The sequence below is a fragment of the Amborella trichopoda genome, chromosome 4, assembly GCF_054954075.1.
Source record: "Amborella trichopoda isolate Santa Cruz 75 chromosome 4, AtrichopodaSantaCruz75HAP2 v2.0, whole genome shotgun sequence".
NCBI classification, from domain to species: domain Eukaryota; kingdom Viridiplantae; phylum Streptophyta; class Magnoliopsida; order Amborellales; family Amborellaceae; genus Amborella; species Amborella trichopoda.
The window spans coordinates 1,251,001-1,267,319 of record NC_142339.1 but is presented as its reverse complement, the minus strand read 5'-3'; the positions used below and the strand labels follow the sequence as shown (position 1 = coordinate 1,267,319).

The following is a 16,319-nucleotide window of genomic DNA, read 5'->3' as shown; positions in this document are numbered from 1 at the left end:
TTTGACCATATCTAGGGTTCAAATTGAACTATTTTTTTTTTTAGAGATTGATTATTGAGATAAAGAGAGTGTGTGTAAAAAAATTGGGGTCATACAAATATCACATACATGATTTTTTAGAAGTGTCGTTACATTATACTATAGTACAATGGTTGTATTGGATCATTGCTCATTTTATTATTACATAAAAGAATAATGTAAAACTAGTCAATTATTGGATTTGGGTTTTTTTTACCGAATCATGTTTTTATTTCGGACCAGATCAGCCAGGCACCAATAGGCGGTCTGACAGATTAGACTGGCTAGTCCAATCTGATCGTGATAGCTGTAGTTTAGAGAACTTTTAGATCCTATGGCATCCAATCAAGATACATGGTGAACATTGTCTCAAACATAACTAATGCTTTGGTACACACAATTATTCTATCAAAAAAATCTTTGACAAATAATAGAAAGATAATGAGAAAAACCAAACACAATTCATACCTACCTAGTACTTTCCATAGATAATCTACATCAAAAAAACCTAGGTGTATTGGAGCCTTGATCCCGCAAGACACATTGTGTTCTAGGCATTGCAATTGTATCAGGACACGGTTTCTACGAGTCCATAAATGAGTCCACTCTTTAAAATCTATTTTTGAGATGGATTTTCGGACCTAATTTTGAATGACACGTAATCTCTAACATGGAGATCATGAATATGAAAAAATAAATAAAATTTAAAAATTAAAAATATTAATTTTATAAAAACACATTCGGACTGGTAGTTTCATTTTTTTTAGATGGACCACCCATTTGTATTCATCTTTAAGATAGATGCTTTATAATGCAGGGGAACAAATGTAGAAATGCAGAACGTGATGCATGGAACAATTTTTCATTGTATTAGTTTAAATAAACTCTTGAAATAAAAATGACAGATATTAGAGTTTGTTTCAAAAGAAACATCATACTACGGGAGTATGCTATTGCAGGGACGTATAAATCTATGTAAAATCTTTACACGTAGCATAACCAACGTATAAGATATATATTTTTCATTATCTCAATTGTCCGATCTAAATGGATTGTTATGATGGCTTCAGTCATAATGTTACATCCGATATTGAATAGATGAGTTAAAGTATTTTTAAATTTTTATTTTATAAATAGTTTTAGATGAAATTTGTACCATTTCCACTTCTCATAGGAGTACACAAAAAAATAATAAAAAAGGTACATATATGTAAAAAAATAAATTACTGAAATAGTTAAGCTACTTTCAAGGGTCTTTTGGTTATTTTATTTTATTAATAGCTGCATCACACCTCAAATTTTATGTCAATATTATTTATATGCCAATAATGCCACACGTTTCTCTCTACTATAATATTTTTTTACATCAATGGCTCTTAGTGCAACCAAAATATGGACATTTTAAAAATGGAATTACGTGCTATAAGGCAATTTAACTCAAGAACATGGAGGTTGTTTACTCTTAGCCATCAAATGTGTCATCTAAAATGAAGTGTGTTAGATATTGAAAAGCTCTTCTTATAACCCTCAATTTCTAGGCATGACAATAGCTGAGGTCATTGGTCGGGGGGCCCAATTGACCCATTCCTATTACTATTGATTACACATTCAATCGAACAACTAGTTTCTACTCGTTTGATTGTAATTTGGAGTTTTGGTTGGTCCGATCCAAAATAAAAATAATATCTTGTTGATAACTATTAAAAAACCAATATTTGATTAGTTTTAGTCGATCAAACAAGTTGGTTTTGACTAATAGGATTAGTAAATAAAATTGAGTATATTTTAGAAAAATAGTCTTCATATTTATTTTTTTTAAAATCAAGTCTAACCCATTCAAGAGACCGTTAAAAGTATTTGGGCTCGATCAGACTCCACACTATTCGGTGGTCGGGCCTATCCCCATAACCATCACCACGGTCTTCTAGTATCGACAACAAACAGTATCAGTTTTTACATATATAGATTTGTTGATATATTTTAAAATTTGAAGAAAAATTTTTAAACCGTTGGGCTCTTTCTTGAGAGACCTCAACTGCACATCTGTACATCCATCGTTAAGATGGATGTGTGATGCTTCACGGGGTGCAAATGTAGTAATGCGTTCCCCAACGCACAAGCACTTTTTTTTTACGAGGGAAAAGCCCACAAAAAAATAATAATGAAAGGCCCCTTGGAAAGGAGAAAATGGGGTCGAAAATGGTAAATAAGAAGAAAAGCCCTAGAAAAACCTTTGAAAGTGAGGAAGATGATGAAGAAAATCCTAAACAAGTAGTGTCTTCTAGTATGGAGAAATTACATACGAAACCTTAGGAAGTCCCATGAAATGGAGAAAATGGGATCGAATTCAGAGAAATCAGATAAAAAAGAGAAGAGAAAGCTTGGAGGTGGATCCTCAATAGCTAAAGATATTCTCGATAATTTGAGATTATCCGAAGATGAAGTTGCAGATGAAGATTTTCAGTCACACCATGAGGTACTTCTCCAGATTTACTATCATGTTAATGTTTTGGCCCATTGCATACTGTAAATACTTGTCTTCAAGTTTAATTTGAAATTTTCTACTATTCATCTGGAAATTCAATCACTGGACTCACTGGATGTAGTATTTTGTTATGCTCAGTGCATAGTCTTAGACTCCGACTTAATTTGCTGCGTCTTTTACTTTTGTTTTGCTATTCTTATTTATTAGATGAACTCTATTTATATCTAACATTATTTTAAAAACACTTGAAATTTTGCGAAAAACACGAAAATGCTGTTGATATTTTAGAAGAATGAACATCTGAACATGTTTAATTTTCTACTATGTGCCTGTCTTTTTAAGTTTTGTTGTTTGTCTGTGTTATTTGAGAAACAATGCAATACTAACAATAAAAAGGAAACAGTGCGATATTGATGTTTTACTGATATTATAAAACGCAGTATAAATTGCAACGGAACATATAGCACACCCAAATCAATCCCAAGAAACATATGGGCTACTGGTTAATATTAAAAATTGAATGGAACTATTGGAAATTCATTTAAGAAATAATTGTTCCCTACTTCCCTTTATTTTGGGTTATTTTGTGTCATTTAGTGGAAATTATGTAAATCTTTTTAATAGAATTATGTAAATCTTTTTAATAGAGTGGGCAACTAGAGGAGATGAAGCCAGAGTTAAAGCATATGAGGATGGCAAAGACAGAAAATCTTCGGATGATTGCATTGACATCCAATAGAATTGGTTAATTTTGGCTTTATCCATTGCCATCTTTCCATAGTTTTATACTTGCTAATTTATCACTGAACTGTTAAGGATTATTGTTTGCTTCATTTTGATGTTTCTGGTATTCTTTGGTCATGTTCTTATTTTGTTTGATTTCCTTTATTTTCTGCATTTTATTATGATTTTATGTTTTACTTTTGTTGATAAACTGTTTTAATGTTTAATCATGGCTCTCTAGCACGTTTCAAGGGGTGAAGATGAAGAGGAAGATGTACCCGAGGAGAGCGACTCATTAGAAGACGAGGTACATGAGAATCTGTTTCAAGTTTCCTCTTCATAAACTGTGATTATGTCTTTTGTATTCTACTTCTAGTTTTCTGTAAGCTTTCATACACAAGAAATGAACTGGATTTTTCATCTCTCTTTGGGTGCTTATGTACTTTCTATTTCTCACTATTGAATCAACCTGGAACACTGTGTTATGCGAAGTTATTTTTCCTCTAAAAGTATGGGTTTGCATGTTTACTCCCTTTTCATTTTTGCATGAACTTTTTTTAATGACCTTTTCTTTTCCTCTTCTGTCATTTATGCATTTTATTTGTATTTTGGTTGTGTGACTCTTAAGAGTGATTCAAGTGGAGAAGATGAAGGTGAAGATCTGGAAGTTGAAGAGAGTGAGACCTTGGAAGATGAGGTACCCCAAAATGAGTTTTGTTTGTTTCATAAAATTTTATATATACAATTATGTTGCTAAATGTAAGTTTTTCTAGTACCTTTTCATATGTAGATAATGAAGGGGAAGATGCATCTCAAGAGAGCGAGTCTATGGAAGTTGAGATATATAAGAACCTATAATTGTTTCCCTTACTTTTCACGAGATATGCTCAGATTTTTGTGCCCCAACCTTATATTTTCAATATATATATATTAGTTTTTTTGTCTTTGTATTACGTATCTTCTATTTTTACCAGTGCTTAATAGGACAATTTTTATTATATAAAACTTTGTTTCTTCTAGATGTATGAGCCTGCATGTTAACTCCTCTTTCTTTTCTGGGACTTATTTATCTTTGTTACATCATTTGGAAATATATTTTGTATCTCTGTGGGGATCACCCCTTTTTTGGGTGTGACAAGAATGATTTTTTTTTTTTTTGAAACTGGGTGTCACAAGAATGATTCGAGTGGAGAAGATGAAGGTGAAGATCTGAAAGCTGAAGAGAGTGACTCCTCGGAAGATGAGGTACATATAAATGATCATTTTTGTTTCATCAAATTTTATATATGCAATTTTCACCTCTATGATGGTTTAATTTCAGGTCTCACCGAGGAATACAATAGGGAATGTTCCTCTTGAATGGTACAAGGATGAGGGGCACATAGGGTATGATAGAGATGGGAAGAAGATTAAAAAACAAGCTAGGAAGGATATGCTTGATGCTTTTCTTGCTAGTACTGACGATTCAAAGAACTGGTAAGTTTTTTTGTGTTCATATTAGCAATATGAATTGAGACTTTTTTCCAAAGTATGGGCCAAAAGTAGTTATTAGAACCTATATCTTTAACCAAAGCTGCTTTTACGTCAAAGGACTAACTTTATATTGCCGAGTTTGTTGATACTTTAAAGCTGGTGCTGAGAGCCCTTTACATTACTCTTTTTCTTCTTGAAATGTTATATATATATATATGTGTGTGTGTGTGTGTTTTTTTGCAAAATAAGACGGTGGCTGTATTTAGTATTTAGTATTTGACATGTATGAGATATGTAGGCGAAAAATATATGATGAGTACAATGATGAAGAGATAGAATTGACAAAAGATGAGATTAAGATTATTCGCCAATTGACAAGAGGGAAAACACCGCATCTTGAAGTGAACCCATATGAGGTTTGGAATTGGCTTACTGATTTTTCACAGATCCTTAATTGTTCGAAGAAAACTATACTGGTTATGTTACTGTGCTTTTTATTACTCTTATTTGGGATGCATTTATGCAATCTCTCCCTCAATTTTTGATTTTCTTCATAAATTCTTGCAGCTTTATGTTGATTGGTTCACCTGGGATGGAAAAGGGCATCCATTATCAAATGCTCCAGAGCCAAAGCGGCGTTTTATTCCTTCAAAATGGGAACATAAAAAGGTACATATTGCGTGTTCTTTATGACTGATGTTATCATGGTAGAACTCTTACTGGTCACTGGAGACTTGTAAGTTATAGGATCCTTGTGTTATTTTTTGACTGTTAAAGAAATGTGAAAGATTTTGCTTCCTCATCATACTGGTCACGAAATAAAAGAAAATTGTGCCTCATTTAAATAAAGTTATTGTCTTATTGAAAGTATCCTGTGGACAGATTTCTTGATCATATTTGTATTTGTGGGGTACATTGAGCTTTATTTTTTTATTTTTTAATTTACATGTAAAAAGGTTGCGTATGTCGTGTAGAAGTTGAACTTTGACTTTTGATCATGCTGAATCTTCAACACACGAAGTGTCGCCATTGTCTAGTATTCCATATTTATGATCAGTGAACTTCCGAAGCGGCAAAGTGATGATCTTACATCCTATAATTATTTGAGTACTTGTGTCTGCCCATTCTTTTTTCTGCTCAGTGAAAAGGGATCCTGTGAGGCAAATTGATGGAAGTCGGATGGTGAGTGAGTGTTGGCTTAGAAACTTGATGAGTATCTTGTGTTGAGTTGTAGACACAGATTTCTGCATTACAACTGTCAAGTTGAAAGCTTTAAGAAACTCTCACCAAATCGAGGGTCTTTGCTGATATTGATGCAGCCCACTTTTGTGAATTTTTTCAGTGCATCAGATTTGGACTGGATGCAGGAACCAAGAGTTGTAGAATTTATATTCACAAGTGGTATTGATAGAGTCGTGTGTATCTCAGAGTTTATGTTCAAACCTCAATTTACATTTGAAGTAGATTGAGTTTGAGATGGTATTGTTACTCGAACTAAAAATATTGGTTTGACTACTTTGTGTGACCCATGTTCAATTTATGCTTCATTGGATAGCTCTGAAGGTTGAGATTCTCATTATGATAATGGTCCTTGGATTCTAAGCATGTCAAAAGCTTGATAAGGTTACAATGACGTAAAGCTGTGAAGTTTTTGATGGGGATAGTTTTCTACTATTCATCCACTCTAGCAAATCATTCTGTCAGGGATGACTTGCATTGATTAAGCTAACTATGAGTAGGCAGTTTTATGGTATCTCTATGGATATGCATTTTGGAACAATAACTTATTTTTTACAATAATTGTTGTTTATTTGCATCACAAAACAGTAGCCTGGGTAGCCAGGTACATTTTTACCATTATTCATACAATAATTAAGTTAGTGGTTGGATTGCATACTGTGCTTGCTGGTCTGCAGTTGCAATTGACTCGTTTGTTTTACTTACTTATGTATTTCAGGTTGTTGAGTACATCAGAAAAATTCGGAAAGGGTTAATAAAGTTTGAGAAAAAGAAGGAAGAGCCACGGTTTTATATGATATGGGATAATGAGTCTGCACCAATGGAAAAAGCATCACAAAGATTAAGTCATATCCAGGCACCAAAACAAAACATACCTGGTATAATTTTGAAAAAAGTCTTATTATGTAACTTTTAATACTGTGTTTATTCATCTTTTCCAATTCTTTTTTCTCCATATACTTTTTAAATTGTGCTATTTACCTTGAAACTATAATAATGCCTGGAGGAATTGTTTTTGTTGTTTCCAAGTTGTTATTTCACTTAAGAAAAATTCCAATGTCATTATTGTATGGTAGCAGTCTGAATGTTACGTATGTGGAGGTGCACTTTTTTTCTAACTTTTCTGGTGTACCTTATGATCTCCGGGCAAGAGGACATTTCCACTTAATGCTCATTAAAGAATCAGCTCTAACTTTTATATCTGCTGTTTATGTGTAGGCCATGATGAGTCATATAATCCATCTATAGAATATATTCCTAGTCAAGAAGAGATCAATTCTTACCAGTTGATGTATGAGGAAGATCGTCCCAAGTTTATCCCAAGACGGTATTGTTGCTCTGACTCACAATTGCTGAATGTCTATTAGAACTCAAACCCTCTTCATATAGCTGAACACCAGATTGGTATTAATTGTCTTATGTGCATCTCACAGATACGAACGTTACAGAGTAGTTCCGGCTTATGAGAAATTGCTAAGGGAATTTTTTGATCGTTGCTTAGACTTATATTTGTGTCCTAGAACTCGGAAAAAACGGGTGAGTATGGAAGCTAGTTGAAAGCTTAAGGGTGGTAGAGTTTTTTTATTCTATTCATATTTTCATAAGACCATTATATGTGCCAATTTAGTTGGGTCAGATTGGTTCATTTGTAAGTATTGAAGGCCATCACACGAATTTAAGACACTAAATGGTTATCACTAAATATTTATCATATGTTTTATTTTCTTAACCCACCCCTAAATTTCTTTTCTATATTTTGATCACTGTCTCAGATTAATATTGATCCAGAGTCCTTGAAGCCCAAGCTTCCAAGCCCGAAAGATCTCAGACCTTACCCTGTGACTTGTTTTCTCGAGTACCGAGGTCATAGTAGTTTCGTTCTTTCAATTTCCATGGAAGCATCAGGCCAATGGATTGCTTCTGGTTCGGACACTAAGACCTGGACTTTTGCTTATGTTGCTTTGCAAGTAACCATTGCATTCATTTATATTTTACAATTGACTTGAGTGTTTCAATGGTAAAAGGTTCAAGTGATAGAACTGTGCGTGTTTGGGAGGTGGCAACTGGTAGGTGCCATAGTGTTTGGGAGTTTGATGAACCAGTCCAGCACGTTGCATGGAATCCAGCGCCTGAACTCCCGATATTAGCAGTTGTCATGTCAGTTGTACTCCTCTTTTCCACATCTTGTTGCTTCTAAAAATGTGATGTATTTTATAATTCTAAAAAAAAATAGTGTGATGTATTTTGCGGACTCAGATTTCATCTGAACTTAGTTTCATGTACCTTTAAGGGGGCAAGAGGTGCTTCTTTTGAATTTAGGGCTTGGAACTGCTGAGGAACAAGAAAAAGTTAAAGAACTATTGCATGTTGAAGTGCATGCTGTTCCAGATGAAACTGGTATGTTAATTTTCAATGCCTCTTATCTTTTGGTTTTTTTTGTTTTTTGCTTTTTGGAAATAATCCTCTTATCTTTTAGTTACCATGATTGTATTTGTTTAATCAAATAAGGTGCAAATGCTTAGGTGACAACCAATCTGTTGTGACTTGGTCGCAACATGACAAGCATGATGGTATCAAATTGAAGCATTTCAAGGTATTTTTTTCTTTTCTATCTCAGGAACTTGATCCCTGATTTCCTGCTTTATAAATGGATTTCAGTAAACTTTGCATGTCATTTGACATAGTTCCATGTGCTGTTGCAGACTGTATCTTTGGTTGCCTGGCAGTGTAAAGGAGATTACTTCACAACAGTTGTACCAAGTGATATCCTTGAAATATTGTGCTCCAATGACAAATATATATGATTGGAAAACATCTACATTAGAATTTTTTAAATTTCCTAAATTGTGCCATTGTGTCATAGTTTAATAGAAATTTTTTTGTTGGAGTTATTTATCTGAATGTGTTACCTAATTTGCAGTTTAAAGTGTTTTCACCTAATTATGATTGACAAAACTACTTTTGTAATTTACAGTCTTTCTTTTGAAACTTCTTTTTGATGCTAGTCCAAACATTCTTTACTGCTTGGTCATGAAACAGCACTTCCCTTCTTCCCTTGATTGTTAAGATTTACTTTTGTTCTAAATTTGTTTGTGCTGCGCCTGCCTCTTATTAATTCCAACCACTTGACTGGTAATATTATTTGCAAGAAACTATTGTGATTTTAAAGTTAGATTTTCATCGTTGGCTTCATTTTGGGTATTAGAATACCCACACTAGTTCATGTTCGCTCCTGGATGGTTATTCTGGTCCTTCCTCATTGGCTTCTTTCTTTTAACTAATTACCTGAAATCTATGCTTTTAGTTGATTGGAAATTCTGAACTTGGCATAATTTTTTGGAGGAATCATGGGTTAGTCTTAGATGGGTTGTTTCTTTAATTTGGAATAGATATGTGGAGACAAGTGATTCATTGGCCTCCTTGTTTTACATGTTTAAGCCAATCTATGAATGGCATACACTTTTTGGTCCCGATAATCTATTGGAACTAATACATCTGCTTCCAAAGGACCTCTTTTTATCTCAACAGATCTTGCAACCTACAAATTTTTCCTTATTTTATTAGAGCCCAATCACCGAAAAAATTGTTCTCTAAAATTTGAAATATTCTCTGTGCTGTCTGTATCAGGGCCTAAAGGTTGGTTTCAGTTGGATGAAGGGGTTGTTTTTTTGACTGACTATGGTAGTGATTTAATAAATTCAAATCCCATTCAGTTGTTTTGATCTTTGTAAAACTATAGCTCACATACTCTTTTTAAATAGTTGACATGTCGACGGACTCAAATGTGTTAAGCGATGTTTCCCGTGCTTCCTTGCTTGTCAGAACATGTTGATGGCAAAACCTTTCAAAGTGACTTTCAATTAAATTTTCTGTTTCTGAGGAACACTAAGTTCTAGATGACCAACCATTAAAATGCATTTATTTTTCTCAGGCTTAAATTTTTCTCAGGCTTAAATTCATTTTCATGATAACCATTAGTGTGGGCAACCCAAATTGGAGTATGTTCTGATTCAGCTTGTTTTCTTCTTCAGTGTTACTCTTTCTATCCTCATTTGTGTGCTAACTCGGTCATGGACTCAAGGCATAGATGGTCAGAAGAGTGGAAGCCACCAAAAAGAAAAATAAAAAAAATTGTGTGCTAACTCATTTAATCAATTTCCTCACTTGGGCATTCCTTAATTTATTTTTGCACGTGATTCAAGAGCAGTAATGTTGCACCAGCTCTCGAAAAAACAAACACATGTTCCAATTAGGAAATTTCATGGACTCCCTGTTTCTGCCATTTTCCATCCTTCTCGTCCAACTTTCTTCATTGCAACTAAGAGGGTTGTTCTTGTTTATGATCTTAAGAAAATAAGGCTTCTTAAGAAGTTGCAAACTGGGCTACGTGAGATATCATCCATTGCAATCCATCCTGGAGGTAAATTCTTTTCAGTTTTCTTGTGTTGGTTTTATAGATTTGCATTTTCTTAATAGGTTGTTATCCATATAGGTGACAATCTAATCATCGGGAGTAAAGAAGGAAAACTGTGTTGGTTTGATTTGGATCTTTCATCACAAGCATACAAAACATTGAAGTAAGGAAGCTTTGAAACAGTCCTATTTCTATTGGTCAACTATGTACTTGCAATCATTCTATATGCTTTTAAAGTATTTAGTATTTACTCGTGCTGTATCGGGTTTGTAAATTTTCAGGAATCACTCGAAGGACATTATGAGTGTGGCCTTTCATCGCTCTTATCCTCTATTTGCATCATGCTCTGATGACTGCACAGCCCACGTTTTTCATGGTATGGTTTACTCAGATCTGAATCAGAACCCTCTTATTGTTCCACTAAAGATTCTGCAAGGGCATAAGATCGTGGATGGTCGAGGTAAGCATTTAATTTGGCATGTCATCATTATGATCATTTTCCTCTATCACATTTTTTGTTTTTTTGGACTATGATGCGTTTAATAATAGTTATCTTCTGAATTCCTTTAGAAAGTTAAAACCTATGTTTCACTGCCATTGATATGGACAAAGAAGTTAATTTTCACTTTTGAGTTGCCTTTGGTTCCTTTTGAGCACTTGGCATTGGGGACCCCTAGTGAGTACTGAGCATCTGGGAAGTTCTAAAAAATATGATAAAATAATATTTTTTGGATTCAAATATATGAGAGTTGTTGCTCCATTTCTTGTGAATGACCTGTTTTTGCAGCAGTTATGGATATGCAACTTTGAATATGTGTGCTCTCGAACATGATGATTCTATTTATCTTTATTTGTAGATTTTCACGTGTAAGGGTAGGTATTAGGTTTGTGTCTAGGAATTATCTCTGGTCATGAATATAAATAATTGGATTATGCGGTGCTTGGGATACTGATGATGTTGGGAAATTAATCTTGCATGAAGACAATAAGTGCCAATGAGGATCCTTTCCGCTTAGTTGCTTTGAAAATCATTTTTCACAGACACTTGAGTTTATTTTGCCATATTTTGTTGTTAATTTTTTTAAATCTATATGACTTGATTTTTGTTTTGCTTGTTGGACTCTGTTTGATGTTTTTTCTTCACAAAAAATGACTTGAAGTTGTATTTATTTTTTGAGTAATTTATGCATATGCATATATCTTGGAGTGATGCATTTCTAGTTGTATGAAATTCATATGAGGAGATTGTGTTATTACTTCCTTCCTTTCAGTAAAATTCCATCGTTGACCCTAAATATCAAAATAATACAATACATTGTTTTCTGTTGCACCCCCGTCCGGGCTACCCATGGCATTCAACCCATGTTGTTTCTTTGGTGATCCCACCATTGCTATTAAATGTTGAAGAATTATTGTGGATGGGAGGATTATATTTTCTCGTCTTCGAGAGTGATATTGTATATGTGTTTTCAAATCAATCGAAAGTTTAGGTTCAGGATTCTAACCTTCATTGCTATAACTACAGTGGACCAATTTTGCAAACAATACAATGACTAGTGTATTAATACCCTCAAGTATATGAAATATGATACACTGTTCTGTTGCCGCCTAAACAGTTGCTCATGCACTCAAGTTTTGAATGGTTGATGAAAGCAGGGATTAAAAACTTGTTTCAACTAAAACATACGAACCAACTCAACTTGGCCAATTGCTGAGTTTTATAATTGGAAACTGAGTTCTACGAAAGATTTTTTTTGACATTTTATTATATAAATGGTACTCGGTGGAGTGATAGGAGTGTGGTATGGCACTGTGATGGCCTAGGTTCGGACCACCATGGATAGTTGTGCTCTTTTATTACTTGCAAAATCCCTAAAAACTCCCCTGAGTTTTTGTGGGTTAACTTTTTAAATTTTTGGGCAGTGACCAACTCGATCAAGTTTCTTTAGTTCTAGACATCGGCAGAAAGTATATGATTGTTGCACATATACATGTAATCAAGCATATTTGTCTTGATCAATGGACCTTCCTGTAATGGTTGTTTTGATCATTTCTAAACATGAACTTATCGTTGAGGGATTTCACCTCTCATTGGATTGTATACTATGAGGTTACTTTTGGTATGAGGAGACCACAATCACTCATAGCCATCATATGTGAAATTTGACAGTTTGAGAGGTGTCACAAAGTTTTGCCAGTCAACGCGACATGCCTAGCCTCCCGATTTTACATCCAAAGGCCATGGTTGATTGTGACCTCTTGTACCAAAGATAAATGTTCATATATAGTTTTGCATTCTGGATTAATGACATTTAGGTTTATGCAAACTTGATGTCCATATGACCATATCTCTTACCCGAAAAAAAAAAAAAAAGAACAAAAAGAACAAAAAGCTCAATGGCTCATATATGGAGGCTGCTTCTTGACTACATGAGGTGTCATTAGCTTAGGACTAAGCCCTTGGGACTTGTTTCGAGCTTTGTGATCCCAAGCATATCGTTTGGACAATTGTGGATATTTATAGCAAAAAAGAAACAAAGTGCTTAAGAAGAAAAATGAAGAAATATTTTAACAAATGACACCTCTTAATTCGATTGAAATTGAAATCCTGGTTTTGGAATTAGTTATTATTATTATTATTATTATTATTATTATTATTATTATTATTATTATTATTATTATTATTATTATTGTTGTTATTATTATTATTATTATTATTATTATTATTATTATTGTTATTATTATTATTATTATTATTATTATTATTATTATTGTTATTATTATTATTATTATTATTGTTATTATTATTATTATTATTATTATTATTATTATTATTTTGTTATTATTATTATTATTATTATTGTTATTATTATTATTATTATTATTATTATTATTATTATTTTACTTTTTTGAAAATGTTAACTGTTGTATTGCTTTCTTTAAAAAATGCTAACTGTTGTATTGCTAAACTAGAAAAACAGAGTACAGAAAATGAAGCACCTGCCCTGCGGGTGTTTGTGTGCAAAGCCCCTAAGTGGCCCAAAAAATGCTATACATGCATGATTACAAAAAGATAATACAGTAAACCTTTAGAGCTCAAAAGGTTCTCAAAGGCAGACTGCTGTGAAGCGCCTTCTTTACCGAGGCATTGGCTGTAGTGTTTGCCTCCCTCCAGATAATGCCAATAAACATATGTCCTCCTGAAAATGTAATTGCTTCATTTTTATGCAACATATATCATATAGCCTGTTCCCTGTGGTAAAAGTGAGAGTCAATTCTGCTGTGTAGGAGTTATGGACTGCAAGTTCCATCCCAAGCAGCCATGGTTGTTTACAGCAGGAGCTGATTCTGTTATCAGGCTTTACTGCGACTAAATTATACAAGACACTTTGACAATTGAGTGTGAAGCAGCAAATTTGGCTGTCGGGATTCACGTTCTGTTTCTTATGTGTTTTCGGTGTGGTATTATGAGAGAGAGAGAGAGAGAGAGAGAGAGAGGGGGGGGAGGGGGGAGAGAGAGAGAGTGCCGGGGGTGGGGGATGTTGGGGTTGGGCAAAATCTCCCTTCTCCAGCCATTGTAAGCAATTCATGGGCATCATCAATTTTGTATGAGAACAATGATGATTTTATGTACTTTTTTGCTTAATTTATTTAGGTAGGTGAGGTGGGTTGTCATTGTACTTGTAACTGTGTATTGCCCATGTGAGAGGGCAGCTGCATTTTTTTCTGCGGTTGTGGCTTATACACTTGCATTTGATAAATGTAAGATGCCAATTACCAGAGAAAATGGACAGAGAAGGGTGAAAATGGAGAAAGCTTCCAAGCAATTGAATGTTTTATATGAAAATTTTTTATGGGTACTTGACCCCTACATATAATTTATGTGTATGGGAATCGACTGCAGTCGATCTCAGCTTGCTATGGGTCCCACATGCATATGATTTACTAGGATTGATAGTTCAATACCAGTGAGCCGATGATAATGTACAATGTTGATTGTGGCCTGAGAATAACAAGACTATATGGACCTTCTAATGGTCTGGCTCGCTAAAAGGTAAACATCAATGTTTATCCGTCCCTAGACAACAAAATGTAGTCATGCTCTGTGCTGACAAAACTTATTAGGCCGGCTCTGGCACATCAGAGTTTAGGCTTTAAATTCCTCTTCTATCATTTGATTCCCCAAGTTGAGAGAGAGATGTTGGTACTCCATTGCTTGTGTTTCAAGATAGTATTTCTCGTTGTTTGGAATATTGACCAATCATGGTATTTTGTCAGGGGTGCTGTAATTTTCCACATTGTTTGCCTTTAAATCAGAGGGAGTGAGAGACTTTGGTACGATCCCTACAATGGCATGAAAAATTATTTCAATGGTAAACAGTCATTTTTATAAAGATTATAAGTTCTTATGTCATTTCTCATTATTTTATTTATATCATTTTTGGTTTGCCCTTTGCCTAGATGAAGTATTTACTTGAATGAAATTGTACCTCTTAATTGGTGTTATATTGGATCTACACTGTAAATATTTTGCCTATCTAAGTTTACTTTCTTTTATCTTATTGCCAATTAAAACCACATCTTATTGCCAATTAAAACCACATGTAAGTACCTTTGAATGTATTAATTTTGAATTATATCATTTCTTGTTTTGTCATTCATTCATCTCAACATTTTTATCTCAGTATATCTATCCTGTGGGTTTGTTGTTTCTTGACCGTCTAATATTTTGTCCTATAGGGTAAACCTAGTCTCATATTTATCCTATAAACATATTTAAAATTCACAAACAAGGTTGAATATAGATTTTGAAACCATCATGAGGTTTCCAATACCAAAATTTCATCTTTCGGCATAATTTAGAGATGCACTTTACTTATAATATAAAATATACTATTTATACAAACCGCACCCTAAAAATAAAAGAGATTTCATGCTCTAAAAATAATTTTGCCTAATAATACATTTTCCGACTTCTATTTTAAGTATGAGTGTGATTTTTATAAGGTTCAGGCCTTCAACAATCAAAATAAGGTGCAACTCTAAATAGTGTCGAAAGATAATTTTTCAATAATAAGAAATCTTTGATGGCCTGAAAATTTATTTTTATCTATATTTATAAACTTTTAAGCTTAAAAAATAATGTAAATTATGCATATCTATAAACATTTGAAAATATTGAAATTGACGATCTAGATAATGCATTACAAGATGTATTATTTTCCAGACTTGAAATCCATTTTTATCGTGTCCATACATATTGAGGTTGATATGATCGATTTAAGGGTTTGCGATATCAAAACAACTTTTTCTGGTGAGTTTTTTAGGTGCATCTTAATTTGATTGTTTGGGGCCTCAACCTTATATAAACTTTTTTTTGAGGTTTTATTCATTTCATAAAGGAGCGGCCTTACCAAAATGAGTTTGAAAATTCGGCGATTTGGATCGGGAATCATCAAAGCCGGTTTGATTCTTGTCATATATTGAGAACTGGTGGGTCCAATTCAATTCCTATCATATATCGGGAATCGGCCAGGTCCCCCTTGAATTGGGTGGTTCTGTCATAAACTGGTAGATTATGTTGGACTCGAATTGGCTGTTTATATTTTTATAATTTTAACTATCACATTTTTAATCCCCTCCGCGTCATTGCACATAATGCCAAAACCATGGGTTCGTCTCTTCGACGAGGGACTTGTTTCTTTACGATATGCCCGATGTAGGATTAAAAATACGGAGAAGATTTATTTTTGGTACAAGGAGGTTACAATTGGTACTAGACATTAGATGTTAACTTGAGATATATCATAAAATTTGAATTTTTTTTTTTAAACTTGAAATCTAATCAATGTTGCATTCACAACCATCCGATTTGAAATCTGATGGAGAAAAGTAATATGACCTTATTGTATTAAAAAAAAATAATTTCTTTGTATAGTTTCCCCTTAAAAATACCTCCGCTGCATC

General features: G+C 33.7%; 1 protein-coding gene across 10 annotated transcripts; it reads left to right on the top strand.

The window, feature by feature from the left end:
- The first annotated feature begins 1,464 nt into the window (after positions 1-1,464).
- Positions 1,465-14,761, top strand: LOC18439469 (ribosome biogenesis protein BOP1 homolog). Of its 10 annotated transcripts, none has more exons than XM_088864210.1 (20): positions 2,206-2,494; positions 3,151-3,247; positions 3,468-3,533; positions 3,855-3,923; positions 4,403-4,471; positions 4,548-4,702; positions 4,998-5,115; positions 5,267-5,368; positions 6,657-6,816; positions 7,157-7,265; positions 7,372-7,474; positions 7,711-7,861; positions 7,963-8,095; positions 8,229-8,335; positions 8,461-8,531; positions 8,641-8,701; positions 10,131-10,358; positions 10,431-10,515; positions 10,634-10,812; positions 14,631-14,761. In XM_088864210.1, the coding sequence occupies exons 6-20, from the start codon at positions 4,659-4,661 to the stop codon at positions 14,639-14,641; spliced, it is 1,662 nt and encodes a 553-aa protein (XP_088720336.1). In that variant the 5' UTR covers positions 2,206-2,494; positions 3,151-3,247; positions 3,468-3,533; positions 3,855-3,923; positions 4,403-4,471; positions 4,548-4,658; the 3' UTR covers positions 14,642-14,761. The 10 variants fall into 10 exon arrangements, 9 of the variants coding, with proteins under 9 accessions (XP_088720333.1, XP_006849696.3, XP_088720332.1 ...); XM_088864208.1 differs by lacking the exon at positions 14,631-14,761 and adding an exon at positions 13,641-14,230; XR_016053711.1 differs by lacking the exons at positions 3,151-3,247; positions 14,631-14,761 and adding an exon at positions 13,641-14,230 and having other exon boundaries at positions 1,465-2,494; positions 8,447-8,531.
- The last annotated feature ends 1,558 nt before the right edge of the window (positions 14,762-16,319 follow it).

Coding starts and splice junctions, on each gene's coding strand:
- LOC18439469 (XM_006849633.4), top strand. CDS start 2,345: ATGGAGAAAATGGGATCGAATTCAGAGAAATCAGATAAAAAAGAGAAG. Junction 5,116..5,266: donor TTGAAGTGAACCCATATGAG/GTTTGGAATTGG, acceptor AAATTCTTGCAG/CTTTATGTTGATTGGTTCAC. Junction 8,336..8,460: donor TGCTGTTCCAGATGAAACTG/GTATGTTAATTT, acceptor GCAAATGCTTAG/GTGACAACCAATCTGTTGTG.